The sequence below is a fragment of the Salmo salar genome, chromosome 26 (assembly GCF_965601325.2).
Source record: "Salmo salar chromosome 26, fSalSal1, whole genome shotgun sequence".
NCBI classification, from domain to species: domain Eukaryota; kingdom Metazoa; phylum Chordata; class Actinopteri; order Salmoniformes; family Salmonidae; genus Salmo; species Salmo salar.
This window is the reverse complement of record NC_138316.1, coordinates 19,101,001-19,124,329: the sequence shown is the minus strand read 5'-3', so window position 1 is coordinate 19,124,329 and position 23,329 is coordinate 19,101,001. Positions and strand designations below refer to the sequence as shown.

General features: G+C 41.9%; 1 protein-coding gene across 5 annotated transcripts; it reads left to right on the top strand.

The window, feature by feature from the left end:
* The first annotated feature begins 15,780 nt into the window (after positions 1 to 15,780).
* Positions 15,781 to 23,250, top strand: bco1 (beta-carotene oxygenase 1). Of its 5 annotated transcripts, none has more exons than XM_014175230.3 (12): positions 15,781 to 16,200; positions 16,353 to 16,417; positions 18,193 to 18,321; positions 18,542 to 18,671; positions 18,856 to 19,003; positions 19,093 to 19,261; positions 21,308 to 21,528; positions 21,628 to 21,879; positions 21,979 to 22,084; positions 22,225 to 22,319; positions 22,419 to 22,530; positions 22,684 to 23,250. In XM_014175230.3, coding segments are annotated over exons 1-12 (1,584 nt in total). In that variant the 5' UTR covers positions 15,781 to 16,198; the 3' UTR covers positions 22,839 to 23,250. The 5 variants fall into 5 exon arrangements, with proteins under 5 accessions (XP_014030705.3, XP_014030706.3, XP_014030709.3 ...); XM_014175234.3 differs by having other exon boundaries at positions 15,783 to 16,200; positions 19,093 to 19,243; positions 21,329 to 21,528; XM_014175233.3 differs by having other exon boundaries at positions 15,787 to 16,200; positions 19,093 to 19,243.
* Positions 23,251 to 23,329: the final 79 nt, after the last annotated feature.

Genomic DNA, 23,329 nt, shown 5'->3' with positions numbered 1-23,329 from the left:
TTTCAAACAGAAATTTGCATCCTGTAGTACTAACTCAAAAGTTCTGGTACACTGTAAAGTCCATGGAGAATAAGAGCACCTCCTTCCAGCTGCCCACTGCTCTGAGGCTAGGAAACACTGTTACCACCGATTAATCCATTATAATTGAGAATTTCAATAAGCATTTCTCTACGGCTGGCCATGCTTTCCACCTGGCTACCCCTACCCCGGTCAACTGCCCGGCACCCTCCACAGCAACCCGCCAAAGCCCCCACCATTTCTCCTTCACCCAAATCCAGATAACTGATGTTCTGAAAGAGCTGCAAAATCTGGATCCCTACAAATCAGCCGGGCTAGACAATCTGGAACCTCTCTTTCTAAAATGACCTGCTGAAATTGTTGCAACCCCTATCCTAGCCTGTTCAACCTCTCTTTCGTATCGTCTGAGATTCCCAAAGATTGGAAAGCTGCCGCGGTCATCCCCCTCTTCAAAGGGGGTGACACTCTAGACCCAAACTGCTACAGATCTATATCTATCCTACCCTGTCTTTCTAAGGTCTTCGAAAGCCAAGTTAACAAACAGATTACTGACCATTTCGAATCCCACCGTACCTTCTCCGCTATGCAATCTGGTAGCTATGGCTGTAGCTATGGCTGTGCGGCTCGCCAGGTCTCGAAGCCACTGAGAGCAAACTTTGTTTTTGTTGGCTGTATAAGAAATAATTTGGCCACGTAGATATGCTTTGAGGGACTCCCATATGGAAGAGCAGGACATACTTGGGGATGAATACATTTCTAAGAATAAGGTGATTTCCAAAGCAATTAAATTGACTAACTTCTTATCTGAGAGTAAAATGGAGTTAAAACGCCATTGATAACACATAGGAGGTTGCTGGGGAAACTCTAGCTCAAGCACTAATGGTGAATGGTCAGAAATAACAATACTCTCAGAGCAAAATGTTTTTATTATAATAGCCTGTCTAATAGGCCCAATTAAATGAAGATGCGCAAGGTAATTTGTTGTAGACCTATGTCTACATCGGAATAGGAACTCATCATGGCCAGAAAAGGTGAGGAATTTATTCTGCAATGGTTATGTATTATGTTGTAAATTAAATATTGTCTAATCAAGAAATTTGACATTACAGTATTCAGACATAGCCTAAAAACGTCAATGGACGTTAACTGTGAGTTCTACCTTTAAACTGTGCTTCGGATCAGATCGCATAGAGCAAAATAGTTGAAATACTGTAGCTTATCTATTTACTAATGTGAAGTGGGTCCAATTAAATGAGAGATGGGGCATATGTAGCCTATCCTAACTTGTTGTAGGCCTATAGGCTGGCTATTTCGCCAGTATGAAACCATCACAGTCAGAAAAGGTGAGGAATGTATTATGCAATGATCATGGAAATGAAATAAAGAATAGGAAGTAGATGCCTATTTCTAATTATTTTAGAATGTTTAGAATGCAAAGATAAAATAAATATTCTCACTAAAGGCAAATGATTGCATTGCTATTATATTTAGCTACCTGTTTTTGTTGTTATGAATAAGTGTCATCATATATCCCTTCACAAGGCTCCCACTTCGCAAAAACTGGTTGAATCAACATTGTATTCCCATCATTTCAACAAAAAAATCCAATGTGATGATGTTGAATCAACGTAGAAAACTGATTGGATTTGCAAAAAGTCATTAATGTAAGGCAATTTCGTATTTTTTTCACCAAACTTTTAACCTAAATCCAATGGCATGGTATTTTTTTTAAATGTATTTCAAGTTGAATTCCCATTAGTTGACATCTAAATCAAAACTAGACGTTGAACTGACATCTGTGCCCAATAGGCTACTACTAGGTAACTAGGCTACTTTTGCCTTAATTGCAATGCAATACCTTAACCACTAGAAACTTTCTAAAGTTTGTGTGAGGATAAGCACATTCTCATGTCAAGTTCAGTTTTTTTAAATGCCAACTTTAGCGTGACAACTGATGCATGTATGTTTTGGGCCATATTTTGAGGCCCCGGGGATCTTATTTTTATCCATTTAAACTGGTCTTGGTCTGGTCATGGTCTCGAGCCACTGATCCTTGGTCTAGGTCTTATAAAGTTTTGGTCTGGGTCTGGATCTAAATTGTTCCGGTTTTGACTTTATCTTTGGTACTCACACCAATTTTATACTTTGGAATTCATGTGGGTAATGGTGCTCCACCAAATGGGAAGTCTTCCACCCAGCTTGGAAAGACAGTACTGTGCAAAATCTAAGTAAAAAGCTGCATTCCCCAAGTAAAGATGACCTTCACTTCAGCAGTGATGAATTCAAGTACTTCTTTGACAAAAAGATCATGATTATTAGAAAACAAATTACGGACTCCTCTTTGAATATGCATATTTTTCCAAAACTCAGTTGTCCCGAGTCTGCACAGAACTGCCAGGACCTTAGATCAATGGAGACACTAAACATTTGCAATCCTGTATCTCTCGACACATTCACTAAAATAGTCATTGTCTCTAAACCTTCCAGCTGTCTACTGGACTCTATTCCGACTAAACTACTGAAAGAGCAACTTCCTGTGCTTGGCCCTCCTATGTTGAACATAATAAATGGCTCCTTATCATCCAGATGTGTACCAAACTCACTAAAAGTGGCAGTAATACAGCCTATACTGAAAGAGACAAACCTTGACCCGGAAATAATAAAAAATGTAAAAAAATATCGGCCTATCGAATCTCCCATTCCTCTAAATAATTTTCAGATAAAGCTGTTGCTCAACTACTCACTGCCTTCCTGAAGACAAATAATGTATAAGAAACTCTCCCGTCTGGTTTCAGACCCCACCATAGTACTGAGACTGCTATCGTGAAGGTAGTAAATTACATTTTAATAGTGTCAGATCAAGGCTCTGCATCTGTTCTTGTGTTCCTAGACCTTAGTGCTGCTTTCCACACCATTGATCACCACATTATTTTGGAGGGATTGGAAACCCTAATTGGTCTACGCAGAATATTTCTTGCCTGGTATAGATCTAATTTGTCTGAAAGATATGTTTGTCTCTGTGGAGGGTTTGTCCTCCGACAAATCAAGGTAAGTTTCGGTGTTCCTTAAGGTTTAGTTCGAGGACCACTACTGTTTTCACTATGCACTGAGTATACCAAACATCGGGCATGGACTGTACAAGGTGTCAAAAGCGTTCCACAGGGATGCTGGTCCATGTTAACTCCAATGCTTCTCACAGTTGTGTCAAGTTGGCTGGATGTCCTATGGGTGGTGGACCATTCTTGATACACACGGGAAACTGTTGAGTGTGAAAAACCTAGCAGTGTTGCAGTTCTTGACACAAACTGGTGCACCTGGCACCTACTACCAGACCCCATTCAAAGGCACTTAAATGTTTTGTCTTGCCCATTCACCCTCTGAATGGCACACATATACAATGCATGTCTTAATTGTCTCAAGGCTTAAAATCCTTCTTTAACCTGTTCAGTGGCGGTTTCAGCATGTAAATCTTGGTGGGGCAAAAAAAAAAAAAGAAAGTGGGATGCATGCCAGCAAACACAACGCTAAACAATACAATAACTGCACTATACCACTGCTACACCTGGCTATCAGCTTAGCCTTGTCTGGCAGTGGAACAATTCATTCAGCCTCATTTACTGCTTTAAAAAAAACATAGCTGAAATGGCTGACTTGCTTAAACAAAAGTGGCTTCTACTGACAATTGAGATATACAAACTATGGCATGCGGATAAGAGGCAATCCGTAATTTCGATTAAGACATTAGTGAGCGAGCTAGGCCAGACGTAGTCAATATAACTATTTGTTCAGCACTTTTGAAATGTGTAGGATAGATAAAGGGGGCGTATAAGCAGACAATGAAAGCTCTTACAATATTCTATGATTACATTTCTCACAAACAGGTTATAGGCTACATGTGCACCACCAAGTCAGAACAGTAGGCGAAATTAAGAGGTGAAAATAGACCAATTTATTAGTGTGAGGCACATGGGCTACTAACAGCTTACTACACAACATACACTTAGTATTACTTTCTTAGCTACAGTATACATACCTTCCTGGCATATTACAAGCAAGTAGTAGAGGTTAATGGTTCACCGTCTCAGGCAAAACCAATGAGTTATGGCGTTCTGCAGGGGAGCGTGCTTGGGCCTGTACTGTTTTTACTGTATATTAACGATATGAAAGATGCTTGTTCTTGCAGTCTTTTCTTTTATGTGGATGACTCTACACTTCTGGTGTCTCACAAAAATAAAACTATGTTGGAGAGCATACTTAGCACAGAGCTTACTAACATTAGCAAATGGCTTGGAGATAATAAGCTCTCTCTGCACTTAGGGAAAATAAGGCAATTATTTTTGGATCCAGACCTAAATTGAGTAGATCCTCTGAAATCAGAGTAGAGTTAGGGGGTGAGGTGCTGACTACTAAAACCTCTGTTAGCTACCTAGGATGTATCCTTGATGGAAGCTTGGGAGGTGTGAGCATAGCCAATAAAGTGCTAGGGAAGATTAATGCCAGGACTAGGTTTTTGGCTAGAAAGTTCAAGCTGCTTGTTAAGGACTCCATGAAAGTGCTAGCCACTGCCCTCATTCAATGCCATTTTGACTACACCCTGCTTTGGGGCTTATCTAAGTTTATGTAAGGGAAGCTCCAGATAGCCTAGAATAAGCTGATCAGGGTAGTATTGAAGGTGAGTCCACGTACTCATATAGGCAGGAGCTGCTTTCAGGAACTAAACTGGCTGCCTGTTGAGGCTATGGTGTCCCAGATTAGACTAGGTTTGGTTTACAGGAATATTTATGGTTCTGCACACAGATATCTAACTGATTACCTTACCCGTGTTAGGGATGCACACAATCACAGCACCAGATCAGGCATTGCTGATGTGTGCTTATACAGGCTCTGGAGTAAAGCTGGGAAAGGTACTTTTATACTGGAGCCTCAGAATGGAATGAGTTACCTCTGCCCATAAAAACGACATCCTCTCTGGGCAGCTTTAAAAATAAAGTAAAAATATGTTTGATGTCTTCTGTGCCCATATGAATAACCACTATGATGTAACTGCAATGATGAGATAGATGTTCTTCTTCTTTGTTTTTATGTTTATTATCTCAATGCCATACTGTGTTCAACTGTGTTCGATCTTGTCTCAAGAGGACCACAATGGAAGTAAGTTCTAGACTTTATTGTGTGTTATCCTCGATGATTTAACTCAGGTGCATGTATGGCTTTTTCAAGTTTTATGTGTGCTTGTTTTTTTAAATGGTCGAATTAATAAACTAAAATACATAATTTATGCAGAAGCATACAAGACACGTTTGGACTCTGTTGGTCCTTCGTGGGCAAATTTTGTCATCAAACTTTGTCATCAAAGTCTGGCATTCTCTGGATTTACGGTGCTAGACAACTGGGAACTCGAAGAAAAAAAAGGTTGAATCATGATGTCGTCAGTGATCTTCAGGTCATAGCTCTAGAAAGAGGCCCGAGATCCCGATTTACAATTCCGAGTTGGATGAACATTCAAAACGTATTTTTCCAGTCAAAGCTCATTTGTCCCGAGGTCCCAGTTGTCTAGTACTCACTAAAGTTAGATTTTGCACTTCCGATGTCATTGTCGTGTGTGTAGGTGGCAGGGAAGTCAGGCGCAGGAGAAACAAACTTGGTATAACTGGAGTAGATTAATAAAGTTAAAAACAAACTCCAAAACCAAAGTACATAATAAAATAAACATGGGTACAATAACCCATCGCGCACCAATCCGACAACACGAGCACATAACAACAAACAATCTCTGACAAGGACATGAGGGGAAACAAAGGGTTAAATACACAACATGTAATGAATGGGATTGGAACCAGGTGTGTAAGAAGACAAGACAAAACCAATGGAAAATGGATCAATGATGACGTCGACCGCCGAGCACCACCCGAACAAGGAGGGGCATCGACTTCGGCAGAAGTCGTGACATCCGAGTTAAGTTGTTTTGAATGCATCACAATTCATGCTTCATTGACAAAATGGCAAATGTGGAATGTTTATCATTTTAAACTAGGAAAATAAATCCTTAATCTTAGAGTTGGGACCACACAGCCACTCCACTGAATAGCAGGCTAATGATTCCTTTGCAATGCTTGCAGTTAGCCACTGATTCCTTCCAAACCACTAATTGTTGAATTTGCAATTTCCAACTTGTTGTGTAATATTTATGTCCAATGGCTGATGAGCACCGATACATTTATAATTTCTCTGCATTATTTCTGTTCATATGACAAGGATTAAAAAGGATTAGCCAGTAGATTGTCGACTTGTTTCATGATGTTGACTGCTAGCTAAGATTGAGAGTATGATGTTGACATGATCAGTCCAATTGTAACGATGTGCGCTGAGAGTCGGGAAGCAAGTTCGGGGAGTGAGTGTTTTAACAAAATAAACGGAACACAATAAAAACCCAAGAAACACTAACAGAACACAGACATGAAACAGAAACAATGACGCTTGGGGAAGGAACCCAAGGGAGTGACATATATAGGGAAGTTAATCAGGGAAGTGATGGAGTCCAGGTGAGTCTGATGACGTGCAGGTGTGCGTACTGATGGTGACAGGTGTGCGCCATAATGAGCAGCTTGGTGACCTAGAGGGAGCACACGTAACACCAATCAAAGCTACTGTAGATATAATGTGATTTGATGTCATTTTATCTGTGGCCAATGACCTTGAGCCTTCTTGGATGGGCACTCTAATGTAACTCTATGGCAGCACCCAAGGGACTAGAATTTTAGAGCTCTACCCGTAAACTTGGCGGTGAAGTAGTGTCCCCATGTGGGACAGAACACTGAGCCAATCACGGCGCAACACTCCACATTTTCTTGCCCCACCACAGAAAGCACTGAGCTAGGCTGAAACACCTGCATTTTGGAGCTGCCTTACTCAAGAAAACAAAAATGAGACCATGTTTGTATGCAGCTTTATTAACTCAATTACATGTATATATATTTTTTACGTTGTTTGCAAACTGACGTGACACGTATTAACGCCAAAATAGCATGCAAAACAAGCAAGCCCCCCCAAATATTTTTTTTACTATTAAGGGGGCTGAGTCATGGCCTTGCTTGCAGTCTCCCATACTGTCCCTAGGAGGGTGCATCATGTCATGCCAGGCTTTTTTCGCTATACTTGACTTGATTGGGTTAAGTCACAGACCTGAATTTCCTGTTCAGTTTTGCGCTCCCTCGGGCTTGTGCGGCGGGGGAGATCTGCGTGGGCTATACTCAGCCTGGTCTCAGGGTAGTAAGTTAGTAGTCTATTTATATCCCTTTGGTACTGTTGGGGCTGTGCTTTGGTAAAGTGGGTGGGGTCATTACCTGACTGGTTGACCCTGTCTGTGGGTAACTTTGCATGGCGCCACAGTGTCTCCCGCCGCCCCATCTCAGTCCTCAGTATCTATGTTGCAATAGTCTATGTGCTGGAGGGCTAGGGTCAGTTTGTCCTATCTGGTGTAATTCTCCTGTCTTATCTGATCTTCTGTGTAATCTTAGGCATGGTCGCTCTAATTTTCCTCTCTTCTTTCTTTCTTTCTTTCTTTCTTTCTTTCTTTCTTTCTTTCTTTCTTTCTTTCTTTCTTTCTTTCTTTCTTTCTTTCTTTCTTTTTTTCTCTGTCTCCTCTCGAGGACCTGAGACCTAGGACCATGCCTCAGGGCTACCTGGCCTGACTATTCCTGACTGTCCCTGTCCCCAGTCCACCTGGTCTTGTGCTGATCCAGTTTCTGCTGTTCTGCCTGTGGCTATGGAGCCCTGACCTGTTCACATAGATGTGCTACCTTGTCCCGGATCTGCTGTTTCGACCCTCTCTTTATCTACCGCACCTGCAGTCCCAACCTCTGAATGTTCGGCTATGAAAATCCAACTGACATTTACTCCTGAGATGCTGACCTGTTGCATCCTCTATAATAATTATGATTATTATTTGACCCAGATGGTCATCTAAAAACATTTGAACATCTTGAAGAACGATCTGGCCTTAAACACCTCTTACATCTAGACGTTCCGCTAGCGGAACACCTGCTCCAATATCCAATGATGGGCGTGGCGCGAAATACAAACTCCTCGAAAATCCGAAAACTTCCATTTTTCAAACATATGACTATTTTACACCATTTTAAAGACAATACTCTCCTTTATCTAACCACACTGTCCGATTTCAAAAAGGCTTTACAGCGAAAGCAAAACATTAGATTATGTCAGCAGAGTACTCAGCCAGAAATAATCAGACACCCATTTTTCAAGCTAGCATATAATGTCACAAAAAACAAAACCAGAGCTAAATGCAGCACTAACCTTTGATGATCTTCATCAGATGACACTCCTAGGACATTATGTTATACAATACATGCATGTTTTGTTCAATCAAGTTCATATTTATATCAAAAACCAGCTTTTTACATTAGCATGTGACGTTCAGAACTAGCATTCCCACCGAACACTTCCGGTGAATTTACTAAATTACTCACGATAAACGTTCACAAAAAACATAACAATTATTTTAAGAATTATAGATACAGAACTCCTTTATGCAATCGCGGTGTCCGATTTTAAAATAGCTTTTCGGTGAAAGCACATTTTGCAATATTCTGAGTAGATCATGGCTAGCTATTTTGACACCCACCAAGTTTGGTACTCACCAAACTCAGATGTACTATAAGAAAAATTGGATTACCTTTGCTGTTCTTCGTCAGAATGCACTCCCAGGACTTCTACTTCATCACACAATGTTGTTTTGGTTCCAAATAATCCATAGTTATATCCAAATAGCGGCGTTTTGTTGTGCGTTCAAGACACTATCCGAAGGGTAACGAAGGGTGACGCGCCCGGTGCGTATCGTGAAAAAAAAATTCTAAATATTCCATTACCGTACTTCGAAGCATGTCAAACGCTGTTTAAAATCAATTTTTATGCGATTTTTCTCGTAAAATAGCAATAATATTCCGACCGGGAGTCGTTGTTTTCGTTCAAAGACTGAAAATGTAAACATGGAGTCGTCTCGTGCACGCGCACCCCCGTCTCATTGTTCTCAGATCGACCACTTACCAAATGCGCTACTGTTTTTCAGCCAGAGACTGCAAAGTCATCATTCAACGTTCTGCCGCCTTCTGAGAGCCTATGGGAGCAGTAGAAAGTGTCACGTTACAGCAGAGATCCTTTGTTTTGGATAGAGATGGCAAAGAAGGCCAAGAAATGGTCACACAGGGTACTTCCTGTACAGAATCTTCTCAGGTTTTGGCCTGCCATTTGAGTTCTGTTATACTCACAGACACCATTCAAACAGTTTTAGAAACTTTGGAGTGTTTTCTATCCAAAGCTAATAATTATATGCATATTCTAGTTTCTGGGCAGGAGTAATAACCAGATTAAATCGGGTACGTTTTTTATCCGGCCGTGAAAATACTGCCCCCTATCCATATAACAAGTTAATGGCCATCCCGCGGAGCCTTCAAGCTCTGTCAAGTTGGTTGTAGATCATTGATAACATAACGGAGATACTGAGAGTCGAGAAGCAGGTGCAGGTGAAACGTTTAATAAAACAACAATCCTGGAATGAGACAACATAACATAAGCGTCTACACATAAACACAGGAACAATACTAACTGGGGAAAGAACCTAAGGGAGTGCCAGATATAGGAGAGGTATTAAGTGAGGTAATAGAGTCCAGGTGTGCCTCAGGATGACGTGCAGGTGCGCGTAGCCAGAAAGAGGGATTAAACGACAGGATTTAAAAAATCTATCCACAACCACCAAAATGGTGATGAAACCGTCAAAGGAGGGGAGATCATTAACAAAGTCAATGGATAGATGGGACCAGGGACGCTGAGGCACGGGAAGGTGAAGGAGTTCCTCTGCTGGAGTGTTCCGGGGGGATTTGGTTTGGGCACATACGGAACAGGAGTTGACGTAGCGAGTGACCAGTACTTCTCAGAGATGGATTGGGTAGTGCGAGAAATACCTGGAATTTCCAGTGACAACAGATGTGTGTGTCCAGGTCAGCAGCTGATCCCTTATCCCCGTGGGAACATAGATGCGCTCGGGAGTACAGTTAGTGGGTGCGGGCTCCCTCTCCAGAGGCTGGTGAATGTCCACATCTACGTCCCAGACCACAGGAGCTACGACTCGGGAGGATGGGATTATAGGTGCATTCTGGACAGGACCCTCTCCCGAATCGTAGAGATGGGACAGGGTATCGGCCTTAGTTTATTTTTAACCTGGGCGATAGGTCAGCGTGAAGTCGAACCTTGTGAAGAAAAGGGCCCACCTTGCTTGGCCCGCATTCAGCCTCCTCGCTGTCCGTATGTACTCCAGGTTCCGATGGTCGGTGAGGATAACGAATGGTTCCTTGGCGCCCTCCAGACAGTGTCTACACTCCTCTAATGCCAACTACACCGCCAGGAGCTCTCGATCACCGACGTCGTAATTCCTCTCTGCAGGGGACAGTTTCTTAGAGTAATATGCACACGGATACAATTTCTGTGGATTACCCTGTCGTCGAGACAGAACTTCCCCCACGCCCACCTCTGAAGCGACCACCTCCACAACAGATGATATCGTGGGATCTGGGTGTTTGAGCAATGCGGCGGAGGTGAAACATCCCTTGAGTAGACGGAAGACCTCATCGGCTGCTGGGCTCCACACCAACCTACGGAGACCATCCTTGAGGAGAGAGGTGAGAGGGGCGGCGATGGAGCTGAAGTTCCTGATGAAACGGCGGTAGAAGTTGGCAAACCCCAAAAACCATTGTAACCCCTTTAGGGTGGTTGGGACTGGCCATAACCTGACCGCATCTACCTTCTTGTCAACCATCATCACTCTCTGCGGGCTGATTTGGTAGCCTAAGAGGGAGACAGCCTTGTGGTGAAATTGGCACTTCTCAGCCTTGACGAACAGGTGGTTAGCCAGGAGGCATTCCAGGACTGCTCGAACGTAAGTAAGACCAGGATGTCATCGATATCCACGACCATCTGGCATCCAAGCATGTCCCTGAACACCTTGTTAACGAATGCCTGGCAACAGCAAGTACTCGTAGTGGCCAGACATCGTGCTAAACGTAGTCTTCCATTCATCTCCCTCCAAGATGCGGATGAGATTGTATGCACTCCGCAGCTACAGTTTTGTAAAGAACCAGGCTCCGCGGAGCTGATCGATGGCTGCCGACACCAACGGGAAACGGTAACGGTACTTCGTGGTGATTTCATTGAGTCCTCTGTAATCAATAAATGGACCTTACCCTCCATCATTCTTGGCCATGAAGAAGAAACCAGCTGACGCAGGAGAAGTGAACGTGCGGGTGAAACCTTGTTGGAGCACCTCTTGGATGTAATCCTCCATGGCCTGTGTCTCAGCCACCGACAGAGTGTAAATGTGTCTGCGTGGAGGCACAGACATTGCCAGCAGGTTAATGGCACAGTCCCAGGGATGATGAGGAGGAAGACAGGTGGCGCTGGTCTTGGAGAATACCTCCCGCAGGTCCTGGTATACCTTGGGATGTTGGGCTGAAGGACAACCACAGGACTCTCAACCGATGTGGTACCACAGGGGATGGGGAAGCAGGTCCTCCGGCATTCGTGTGTTCAGTCTGTGATTCTCATCCTCGACCATGAGATGGTGGGGTTATGGCGTTGAAGCCAAGGGAGGCCGAGGCTGATCTTGTGAACTGGTGCACTGGTGATGAAGAAGGGGATGTTCTCCTGATGAATGGACTCCACGGCGAGGATGAGGGGTTGGGTGATGTGTGTAATGGTTTCGGATCCTAGTGGCCAATTATCGAGGGCTTGAACCGGGAAAGGAGAGGAGAGCGGGTATGAGATGATGTTAAGAGAGAAGGCAAGGGTCTGGTCAATAAAGTTCCACGCGGCACCGGAATCCACTAATGCTGTAGACAGTACATGAGGGACAGTCAACTAGTGTGATGGACACCAAAAAGAGTTGAGCTGAAAGTGATGAAGATGGAACACTCACTCCTGCCCCAGGAGGTGGAAGATCACGTGACTGTCCCTGTGCTCTTGTGGATCCCGAATTAGCAAGTGCCGGACACTCCTGGAACTGGTGCCCTCCTTGATCACAATACAGGCAGAGCCCCAGCTGTCTCCGTCTGCGACGCTTTGCTGCGGGGAGGCGTGTGACCCCTACCTCCATGGGTTCAGGCTCTGATCCAGGTGTTCACTGAGGGAGTGAGAGAAGTGATGAGAGTACCGACGCTCCCGAAGTAGGTTATCCAGACGGGTGGCCATCACAATGAGTGCATCCAAGGAGAGGTTGTCATCTTGACAGGCTAGTTCTGTCTGGACCTTCTCCTGCAGACCTCTTCTGAATAGCGTACGAAGCGCCAGCTCATTCCATCCGCTGGATGCTGCTACTGTCCGGAAGGTGAGCGCATACTCAGCTGCAGTCTGGTCCCTCTGCCGTAATTGGAGTAAGCGCTCACCTCCTCTCTGCCCTCTAGGGGATGATCGAAAATGCATTTGAACAGAGCCATGAACCCCTCATATGAATCTAGCTGCTCTTCTCATCTCTCCCAGACTGCTGTGGCCCATTCCAACGCACGCCCAGTCAGCAGAGAAATAACCGTGGCAACCTTGGACCTCTCGGTGGTGGGGGCTCCCATCTATTGCGTAAAGTAGAGGGAGCTATGAAGTTGTAAGCCACGGCATTTAGATAGGATGCCGTCATATTTATCCGGGAGGGACAAATGGGCATCGCTGACCTGAGCGGATTGCTGAATGGGCTGTTGTGCTGGGTCGACTGGTTGTAGAGTATCCCCCGCTAGTTGATGGCAACGCCTCCCGGGTATGTTTGAGACGTTGCACACTGTGAAGAACCTCTTCCATAGCCGTCTCCAGTTGTGCCAGCTGGTCATGGTGTTGACGTAGAAGGTATCCCTGCTCGTCGACCGTCTGGGAGATATTCTGTTTTCCTGCTGCTTCCGTTGTTGGAGTCAGTATTCTATAACGGAGACGCTGAAAGTTGAGAAGCAGCTGCAGGGGAAACATTTAATAAAACAACAAACATGGAACGAGACAACATAACAGTAGTGTCTACGCATAAATACAGGAACAATACTGACCGGAGAAAAAAACCTAAGGGAGTGCCAGATATAGGGGAGGTAATAAGTGAGGTAATGGAGTCCAGGTGTGCTTCATGATGACGTGCAGGTTCAGGTAATGATAGATCCCAGGATGGTTAGTATACCGGCGACATCGAACGCCAGAGGGGAGGAGCGGGAGTAGACGTGACAGAGAGACAGCCATTTTAATGACTTGCCATAGATTTTCAAGCCGATTTAAGTCAAAACTATAACTAGGCTACTCAGGAACATTCAATGTCGTCTAGGTAAGCAACTTCAGTGTATATTTTGCCTTGCGTTTTAGGTTATTGTCCTGCTGAAAGGTGAATTTGTCTCCCAGTGTCTGATGGAAAGCAATCTGAACCAGGTTTTCCTCTAGAATTTTGCTTGTGCTTAGCTCTATTCTTTTTATCCTAAAAAAGTCCCTAGTCCTTGCCGGTGACAAGCATACCCATAACATGATGCAGCCACCACCATGCTTGAAAATATGAGTGCTACTCAGTGTTGTGTTGAATTTCCCCCAAACATAACACTTTGTATTCAGGACAAAAACGTAATTTCTTTCCCACTGTTTTTTGCAGTTTTACTTTAGTGCCTTATTGCAAACAGGATGCGAGTTGTGGAATATTTGTATTATGTACAGGCTTCCTTCTTTTCACTCTGTGATTTAGGTTAATATTGTGGAGTAACTACAAGGTTGTTGGTCCATACTCAGTTTTCTCCTATCACAGCCATTAAACTCTGTAAATGTTTTAATTGGCCTCATGGTGAAATCCCTGAGCGTTATCCTTCCTCTCCTGCAACTGAGTTAGGAAGGACTCCTGTATCTCTGTAGTGACTGAGTGCATTGCTACACCATCCAAAGAGTAATTAATAACTTCCCCATGCTCAAAGAGATATTCAATATCTGCTTTTCTATTTTTACCAATCTACCAATAGGAGCCCGTCACGACTTCAACTGAAGTTGGTCCCTCTCCTTGTTCGGTTGGCGCTCGGCGGTCTTCTAGCCATCATCGATCCACTTTTCATCGCGCAAGTTGACTGCTCCACTACTCCCGTTTTTCAGATTGCATCTTCCCAGGTCGTGGTAGGGTAAGCTAAACTCTGTATGAGTTGTGTGGACTCTTAAATAAAGGTTAAATAAAATAATATACTGTACTGTCAGTCTATCACCAACAGCCTGTGACCTGTGGGTCAGAGCGTGAAATTCGCCCTCCAAGGCTGAGTGACAGCTCTCCCCTACCTATCCCTTTTATCGGAGGATATTGGGGTTTCTTGTTTTGTGCTGATTTAGCTCACCAGCCAGTGTGGGTGTTGGCCACCGTTCTTCAGCTAGTGTGTGTGTTGCTAACCTTGTCAAGATATCCTCCACTGCTGTGCTCGTTATCGAGGCCACCGGGCACTAGTCTTCCTTTGACTATTTAAACTCGAATGGGTCACTTCCCTAGATAACAGCATCTCAGAAGATTGTCAGCCTACCCAGCTAACGGTATATGATGTGAGATTCGGATTGCCTCCCTTAGGCATCCCTCTCCCCTGGTATTACTACCATGCTATAAGCTAGCTAGCTAGCCAGTTTACTAACTCAACCTAGCTGCCACTGTGTGTCATCAGCTAGCTTACCAACTCCACATAGCTGCCACTGTGTGTGGTCAGCTTGGCTTACCAAACAACGGCTATTCGTGCGTGTTTTGCATAAATAAGCCTACGTTTAAACATTTTACCTCTCCTTCTCCAGCCCTGTGGTCATAGCTAGGCTCATCCGAAATTATTTTTGCAGGAATTCCACTCTGTATGTAGGCTTGTTATAGCAATTTACATTTCACAACTCCATCACAGAGAGGTTTTATCCATATTAATAAAAGAGACAAAACAAAATATTGATTAAGTCTGGGCTATAACCTGTCCTGAGCGGAATGGTCATAACTATCTATTGCCTATTCTTATTGCCAAATCGGTTTTTCCTATCAGCCACTGCACATGCTTCTTCAACTATTTTGGTTAAAATGTATTTAGAGGCTATATTTAAAGGCCTGTGAGCTAGAGTCTCCTGTTAAGGGGAGCCCTATAATAAAAACAGTTATAAAACACAAATAGAGTTCTACAATTATTTTAAATTCATATTAACCCCTCCTACAGAATATGCTTTGGCAAGATTTTGAGTGATGAAATAAATATCAAAATATTCAATAAAAAAATATTTTGAGTAGCATTGACTCCAGTGGTCATACATAATTAATAGACTCACCAAACATTTATTATTATATGTTTCTTTATTCTTGGTAGATACAACTGGTTATGATTGCAAATAGAGCTCAGAGAATGGGATGGTGCAATATTGAATTAGTCATACATTGATAAGGTGCAAGCATGGGGATGTCCACGTCACCCAGAGATATCCCCATGCTGTAGAGATACACCTAGCGGACTGAAACTTCACTGTTGTTGGCATAATAGAGCTAGTGCTATCTAGATTTGCCCTGGCAAACAAATCTATTACATTAACTACCTATATGTGAAGTTAACTCAACTGAGGAGTAATAGAGAATGGAGACTTTTAACTTGAAAACGTGCAGCATACCTCTTTCCGGTTTCCCTGACTTCAGTTTTTTATAGTGCGTTATGCTTGTTAGTGTGGTGTTATGCTTGTTAGGGTGGCCTTTTGGTGTCATTTTTTTTTTTGCGTTCGTGAGATGAAACTGCCAAAACTCTAAAAGTTATTGTTGTAGGTCAGAATTGCAACCAAAGATTTGTTTAAGATTAAAATGTTAGTTGGTAATCGTAACATGGTGTTTGTTCACGTTTACTTTTCTTGTGATCCTAATGGTATGTACGTTAAACCTTTTTAGCGGGTATCTCGCTCCATATGTGAACTCCTAATGACCGATCAGGAACATACACAATATAGTCAGTCAGTAGACAAGATAAGAGAAAGATGATATGCTATAGTTTAGTGTATCTCAGTTGGCAGAGCATTGTGAGTTCGATTACCACGGCGGGGCAGTACGAAAAAAAAGTATGAAAATGTATGCACTCACTACTTTAAGTCGCTCCGGATAAGAGCGTCTGCTAAATGACTCAAATGTCACATGTAAGTGTGTCTTGCGCTTATGTTAGGCTACTACTTGGACACTCAGAAATGGGAGTGGTTTATTTTGTCTAATATATAAACGACCACCTTTTTCGTCTCTCATAACTTCTAAGGAAGGTAACGCATGAATATTTGTCTTTCATCTCAATAAGGATGGCCTACGACTACGCTAAAAACAGAGAAGAAAGACCTGATCCAGTGAAGGCAGACCTCAAAGGTATGTAACCTGATGAGATGGTTATGGAAACTTTGGATAATTTTCATTATCAACATAACATGCGCAGCAATATTCACAGGTATAACTAGGGCAGTAGCAGTGTGTGTAGGTAAAATCACAAGGGAAGCCAGGGGGAAAAAAATGCATATTACAATTTTGGGGTTGTGATAATTGCATTGTTTTCTCTTATCCTGTTCATATGCCTTGCCACCGTGATATATATATATATATATATATATATATATATATATATATATATATATATATATATATATATATATATATATATATATATATATATGCCTAAGCTCGAGACAATAAGAAGACGCAGTGGCAGAATAAATTCAACCATAACTTTGTTTCATCACAAAACCAGAGAAAACATCTGTGTGGTGGAGTCCACAAAGCATATTGCATGTAACAAACAGTTACATGACCTACAGCATGGTCAATTAAACCAATGTTTCTGAGATTTTCAGACAACTGAACAACTATTGATTTAGAACACCTGAGAGTTACCTCAAGTCCCAAAGAAAACAGGAGCTGCTTCCACTATTCCAACACCATTTCAACTTCAAAATGGCAACATCATCAACTCGCCTGTGCTTAGTCTAATACAGTGACAACTAAAAGATTCCAAAAACAATGTAAGGGCTGCAAAATGAGCAGCGACACTCCTCTCTGGGTGTAAGCTCTGTGGATTTGGAAACTAGTGGCACTCCTGAGTAGAAGGGCCTCCCTTTTACTGCGACATAATGTACAGAGAATTATGTACGGTGCAGTATGTCCAATATGAAATCTGATTGGATTTAAGCTGATAGGCCACTCTGTAGCACATTCCTGCAGTCAAATGACCTAGTGGCCTCATGGGTTGAATGTTAATAATATTTTTCATCATTAATAAACATGATTTCAAAAAAGCCGCCGAAAATCCGGTTTTTCCATGTCAAATGATTTTGTTATATTTCAGTCTTCTGTGAAAGTGTAATATTGGGATGCAAACACATTTTTTTTGACATTTCAACTCTATCTGGCATGGTACAGGTGTCTTTTCAAAAAATAAATAAGAATTAAGCCCATAACCATGTGTGTGAGGCGTATACTTCTGTTTCAAAGTAGATTTGTTTAAGACTACCTCTGTGTGACCTTGACCTAGCCCACTGCAGCAAAAGGTTTTAAGGGGTGCAGAATGAGCAGTGACGCTCCTTGGTTGTAAACTCTGTGGATTTCGAAACTAGTGGTGCTCCTGAGTAGAAGCCCCCCCCCCCTTTTACTACGACAGAATGTACAGGAAGTTGTGCAGTACTGCATGTCCAATATGAAAATTTACTGAACATCGTGCAATACGAATAGGCTAATTAACTATGGGATTTAAGTGTTTTCTAAAGTTTATTATAATAATATTGTTATTATTAATAGTATCATTATGAATGTTATTTGTATTACTGTTACATAACTACCTAGTAATTATTTGAATGCAATAATGTCAATGCTATAATATTACTTGTGCTGTAAAGGTGATTAACTTTATACATTTCTTCATATTGTTAAACAAAATTGTAAGTCTGCTAACATTTCCCCATATACTGTTATGAATTTTGACCATTTGTATTATTTTTCACCATCTTAATTGCACGACTTTTATTTTGAAGGAAAATTGCAGAGGATACGGCCTTATTCTTGCTGTATCTTACATATTCTTGCTGGCAGAATGGACACGCTGTCATAGACCCCTCCCATGCTGTTTTGTAAAACTAAACTATTGTTTTATGTAGGCAACCTTCCAAGCTGGCTGCAAGGCACATTGTTGCGCAATGGGCCAGGCATATTCTCAGTGGGGGATACCACATACAACCACTGGTTCGATGGGATGGCCCTGATGCACAGCTTTACATTCAAAGATGGTAAAATGACTGGAAGTGTTTCTCTTTTTAGTGATATAGAAACTCAAACAAGATGATCTAATGATAAGTCCAATTGGCAAGCTTTTGGGCTTTTTGGTGCTATGGGCTCCATGGGTTGTGCAAGTAAAAACAATTCCCACATTTAGCAATTAAACTCACAATAGAAGTAAATCATCAGGTGTGTGTATATATATGTGTATATATTTATTATTTTCCTCAGGTGAGGTAATCTACAGAAGCAGATATTTACGTGGCGACACATACAAAGACAACATGGCAGCCAAAAGAATTGTTGTGTCTGAAATGGGGACAATGGCCTACCCGGACCCTGGCAAAAACGTCATATCTAGGTAGTACATTACAGATGGTTCATTTTGGCACAATTAAAAAGGCAAGATGTGGAAACCAATTATGTTCTGGCATGCTGTAGCAAAAGATCAGGCATGATAGTGCCTCTGATCTGACTGTTGATGATTTTATTTTATTTATCCCTATGAATTTGCCTGTTGCTGATCAAATTATCTTTGTCTCCAGGGTGATCACCTTTCTTAACCACACGGTCCCAGACTTCACTGACAACTGTGGCAACAATTTCATTCGATATGGGAAGGATTATTATGCAACCTCTGAAACCAACTACATCCGCAAAGTAGATCCTGTGACTCTGGAGACTCAGGACAAGGTAACTTAAAGTTAATACTGGCGTTGCTATCTTGATGACCATACACATGAACACACCTGTTTCATAAGCCTATCTTGTTTTCTCACTAGGTTGACTACATGAAATACCTTGCTGTGAACCTGGTGACATCCCATCCACATTACGATAAAGACGGAACAGCCTACAACATTGGGACTTCAATAGCAGAGAAGGGAAAGACCAAATACACCTTATTCAAGGTTCCAGACACTACTGCCGGAGGTACACCTCCAGTCAAAAGTTTGGACACCTACTCATTCAAGGGTTTTTCTTTATTTTTACTATTTTCTACATTGTAAAATAATAGTGAAGACATCAAACTTTGAAATAACACATATGGAATCATGTAGTAAGCAAAAAAGTGTAGAACACATCAAAACATATTTAAGATTCTTCAAAGTAGCCACCCTTTGTGCAAAGATGTCATCAAGGCAATTTTGGCATTCTCTCAAGCAGCTTCATGAGGAATGCTTTTCAATAATATTGAAGGAGTTCCCACAAATGCTGAGCACTTGTTGGCTGCTTTTCCTTCACTCTGCGGTCCAACTCATTCCAAACCTTTTCAATTGGGTTGAGGGTGGGTGATTGTAGAGGCCAGGTCATCTGATGCAGCACCATCACTCTCCTTGGTCAAATAGTCCTTACACAGCCTGAAGGTGTGTTTTGGGTCATTGTCCTGTTGAAAAACAAATGATAGTCCCACTAATCGCAAACCAGATGGGATGGCGTATCCCTGCAGAATGCTGTGGTAGCCATGCCGGTTAAGTGTGCCTTGAACTCTAAATAAATCACTGACCGTGTCATCAGCAAAGCACCGGCACAACATCACACCTCCTCCTCCATGCTTCACGGTGGGAACCACACATGCAGAGATCATCCGTTCACCTACTCTGCGTCTCGCAAAGACATGGCGGTTGGAACCAAAAATCTCAAATTTAGACTCATCAGACCAAAGGACAGATTTCCACCGGTCTAATGTCCATTACTCGTGTTTCTTGGCCCAAGCAAGTCTCTTCGTTTTATTGGTGTTCTTTAGTAGTGGTTTCTTTGCAGCAATTCAACCATGAAGGCCTGATTCACGCAGTCTTTCCTGAACAGTTGATGTTGAGATGTCTGTTACGTTACTTGAACACTGTGAAGCATTTATTTGGGCTGCAATTTCTGAGGCTGGTAACTCTCTAATGAACTTATCCTCTGCAACCAAGGTAACTCTGGGTCTTCCTTTCCTGTGGCGGTCCTCATGAGAGCCAGTTTCATCACAGCGCTTGATGGTTTTTGCGACTGCACTTGAAGAAACGTACAAAATTCTTAATGTTCCTAATTGACAGACCTTCATGTCTTCAAGTAGTGATGGACTGTCGTTTCTTTGCTTATTTGATCTTTTCTTGCCATAATATGGACTTGGTCTTTTACCAAATAGGGCTATCTTCTGTATACCACCCCAAAAAACATTAAGAAGGAAAGAAATCCCACAAATTAACTTACAAGGCACACCTGTTATTGAAATGCATTCCAGGTGACTACCTCATGAAACTGGATGAGAGAATGCCAAGAGTGTGCAAAGCTGTCATCAAGGCAAAGGGTGACTACTTTGAAGAATCTCAAATATAAAATAGATTTTGATTTGTGTAACACTTCTTTTTTTGGTTAGTACATGATTCCATATGTTATTTCATAGTTTTGATGTCTTCACTATTATTCTACAATGTAGAAAATGGTCAAAATAAAGAAAAACCCTTGAATGAGTAGGTGTGTCCAAACTTTTGACTGGTACTGTATATCTTCAAAAATATCACCTTGTCTGTCTTCATGTTCGAGTTAGTTAATTCCTAGTTACAGGGCCAGTCCCTGTGAGGTTGTTTCTGCCTTGGACTTGATCACTGTCTACACCTCTGTTGTCAGGTCTCAAACAGACACCAATTAAAAGGAAATGGAGAAAGCCAGCAGAGACTTCAGCCCCCCAGGAGTTAAACTTTAGACCACTGACCTTTGACCTTGTAAACTCTGACCTTCACTGGTATCTGATGAAAATGCATCGTCTTACATAGCAGTGGTCAAGACCTTTTTTAAATTGTTGAAGTCATGTTTTAACACATTTGAGCAATAACCTTGTATTTTACAATAATCTCAAACATTTAGCAGAACCATTTACCCATCACATTTCTGGGTTTTGTCTTATTACTTTACACCATGGAGAGAAGTATCCTGACCCTGAAGTAGATAGTTTTCACAAAACATTACAAATAGCTGTAAATGGTTGTTAATTCTCAGTTTATGTTTAATCAGATAAGGCCAATGCTTCTCCAGCCTTGAAGAACCTTGAGGTGATCTGCACAGTGCCCTGTCGCTCCCTCCTGAGTCCCAGCTACTACCACAGCTTCGGCATGACTGACAACTACTTAATCTTCATTGAGCAGCCATTCAAACTGGACATCCTCAAGATGGCCACAGCATACATGAGAGGGGTCAACTGGGCTAGTTGTCTGAAGTTTTGCCCTGAGGAAAATGTAAGTGTTATAAGACTAATTTTCTTTGGCAATGAATTTAATGAGTCCAATGTAAGTGCAAGTACATTGTTTAACACTTTGTGTTTTCAACTTTGACAGACCCTGATTCACCTGATCGATAGAAAGACAGGCAAAGAAGTGGGCATAAAGTACTACACAGAGGCAATGATAGTGTACCATCACGTGAACGCCTTTGAAGAGGATGGTCATGTCATCTTTGATGTTATCGCCTATGAAGATCCCAGCTTATACAACATGTTCTACCTAAACGTGTTAAAAGAACAATCAAAGGCCTCAGCAATGTCTGTACCAAAGTGCAAAAGATTTGCCCTTCCTGTACAGAATGACAAGGTAATGGTTTGCAACTGATTACCATCTTAACCTTTAAACGTTGCCCTCAACTAATGAGTAGTCAACTGTTTTCTATAATGTTGTGAACTGTTTCTGAAGGGGATTGATGTTGGAGATGATATGGTGAAACTCCAATACACAACAGCCAGCGCTGTGAAAGAGAAAGAGGGTAAACTACTCTGCCAGCCAGAGGTGCTTTGTGACGGTAAGACCAAAACTTGTATTGCTCAATGTTCTGTTCAATTCTTGTGCCTTATAGACACTCAAAATACATATCATCCCAACATTTTCTTTCACAATATACTCGTGTTGATTTTGTTGTTCAATCCCAAAATGTATCTACAGGTGTGGAACTACCCAGGATCAATTATGACTTCAACGGCAAGAAGTACAGATTTGTCTACATGACCTGTGTTGCAATGTCAGCAGTGGCAACTAAGGTAAAAGTCCCTGTGATTTAATTTAGGCCTTTGTGAACATAACTGCATGTGTTGCTTATGTAATATGTTGTTAACTATATACCAAGCTTTAATAAATAGATCATGAAGTTGGACACTGAGACAAAGGAGAGGACTGAATGGAGAGAGGAGAACTGCTGGCCATCAGAGCCCGTGTTCATTCCAAGACCCAATGGAGAAGGAGAGGATGATGGTGAGATTGCTTTACATGGTCCTCAAATCTTAAATATATGAAAGCTTATGTTTTGATTAGAATGGCCAGACATTCACAATGTATGCTGAATAAAGTTATAATTTCAATGAAAGTCTGTCCATCATATTCAAACAAAATGTCTACTATGTCCAGGTGTGGTCTTGACAACAGTCATCAACTCCAATCCAGGGGAATCTGGCTTCATCTTGGTGCTGGATGCAAAGTCTTTCAAGGAGGTAGCTCGAGCACATGTGAATGCAGAGCTTCACATGGACATGCATGGATACTTCATCCCAATGGAAAATTAGTCTGACAAAGCAATTATTTTTCCAAGAGTAGCCTACTACCCTTCACAAAGAAATAGACACTATGGGAAACAATAGGGATAGTATTAGATACTTTAAATACCAAAGTGCCTTGTAAATGTTGTCTAAACAATGTCCCAGTGCTAATATTGCTACATTTTGCACAACACATGTGAGCAGTTATATATGGACTAATTCCAGTGTAGTCTTGAATTTGTCTGCATCGCAAAGGAACCCATTATGGATGTCCTCAAAATCATCTACCGTTAAATATTTTTAAGAAAATATTTTAGCGTTTTGCTACCTATTTAAAACACACCAATCACATAATTAGGTATTTTATTCATGTTTTTATGTATTTTTGTCCTGTATAGCATTGTCAAGGAAAATCCTTATAATAAAAATGATTGTACCATTTGTTGTTATTTAATTAGGCCTAATAAAGAGTGATGGTTGTCTCCGGTCCATGAGAGGGCGCCAGTTACCCCACACGT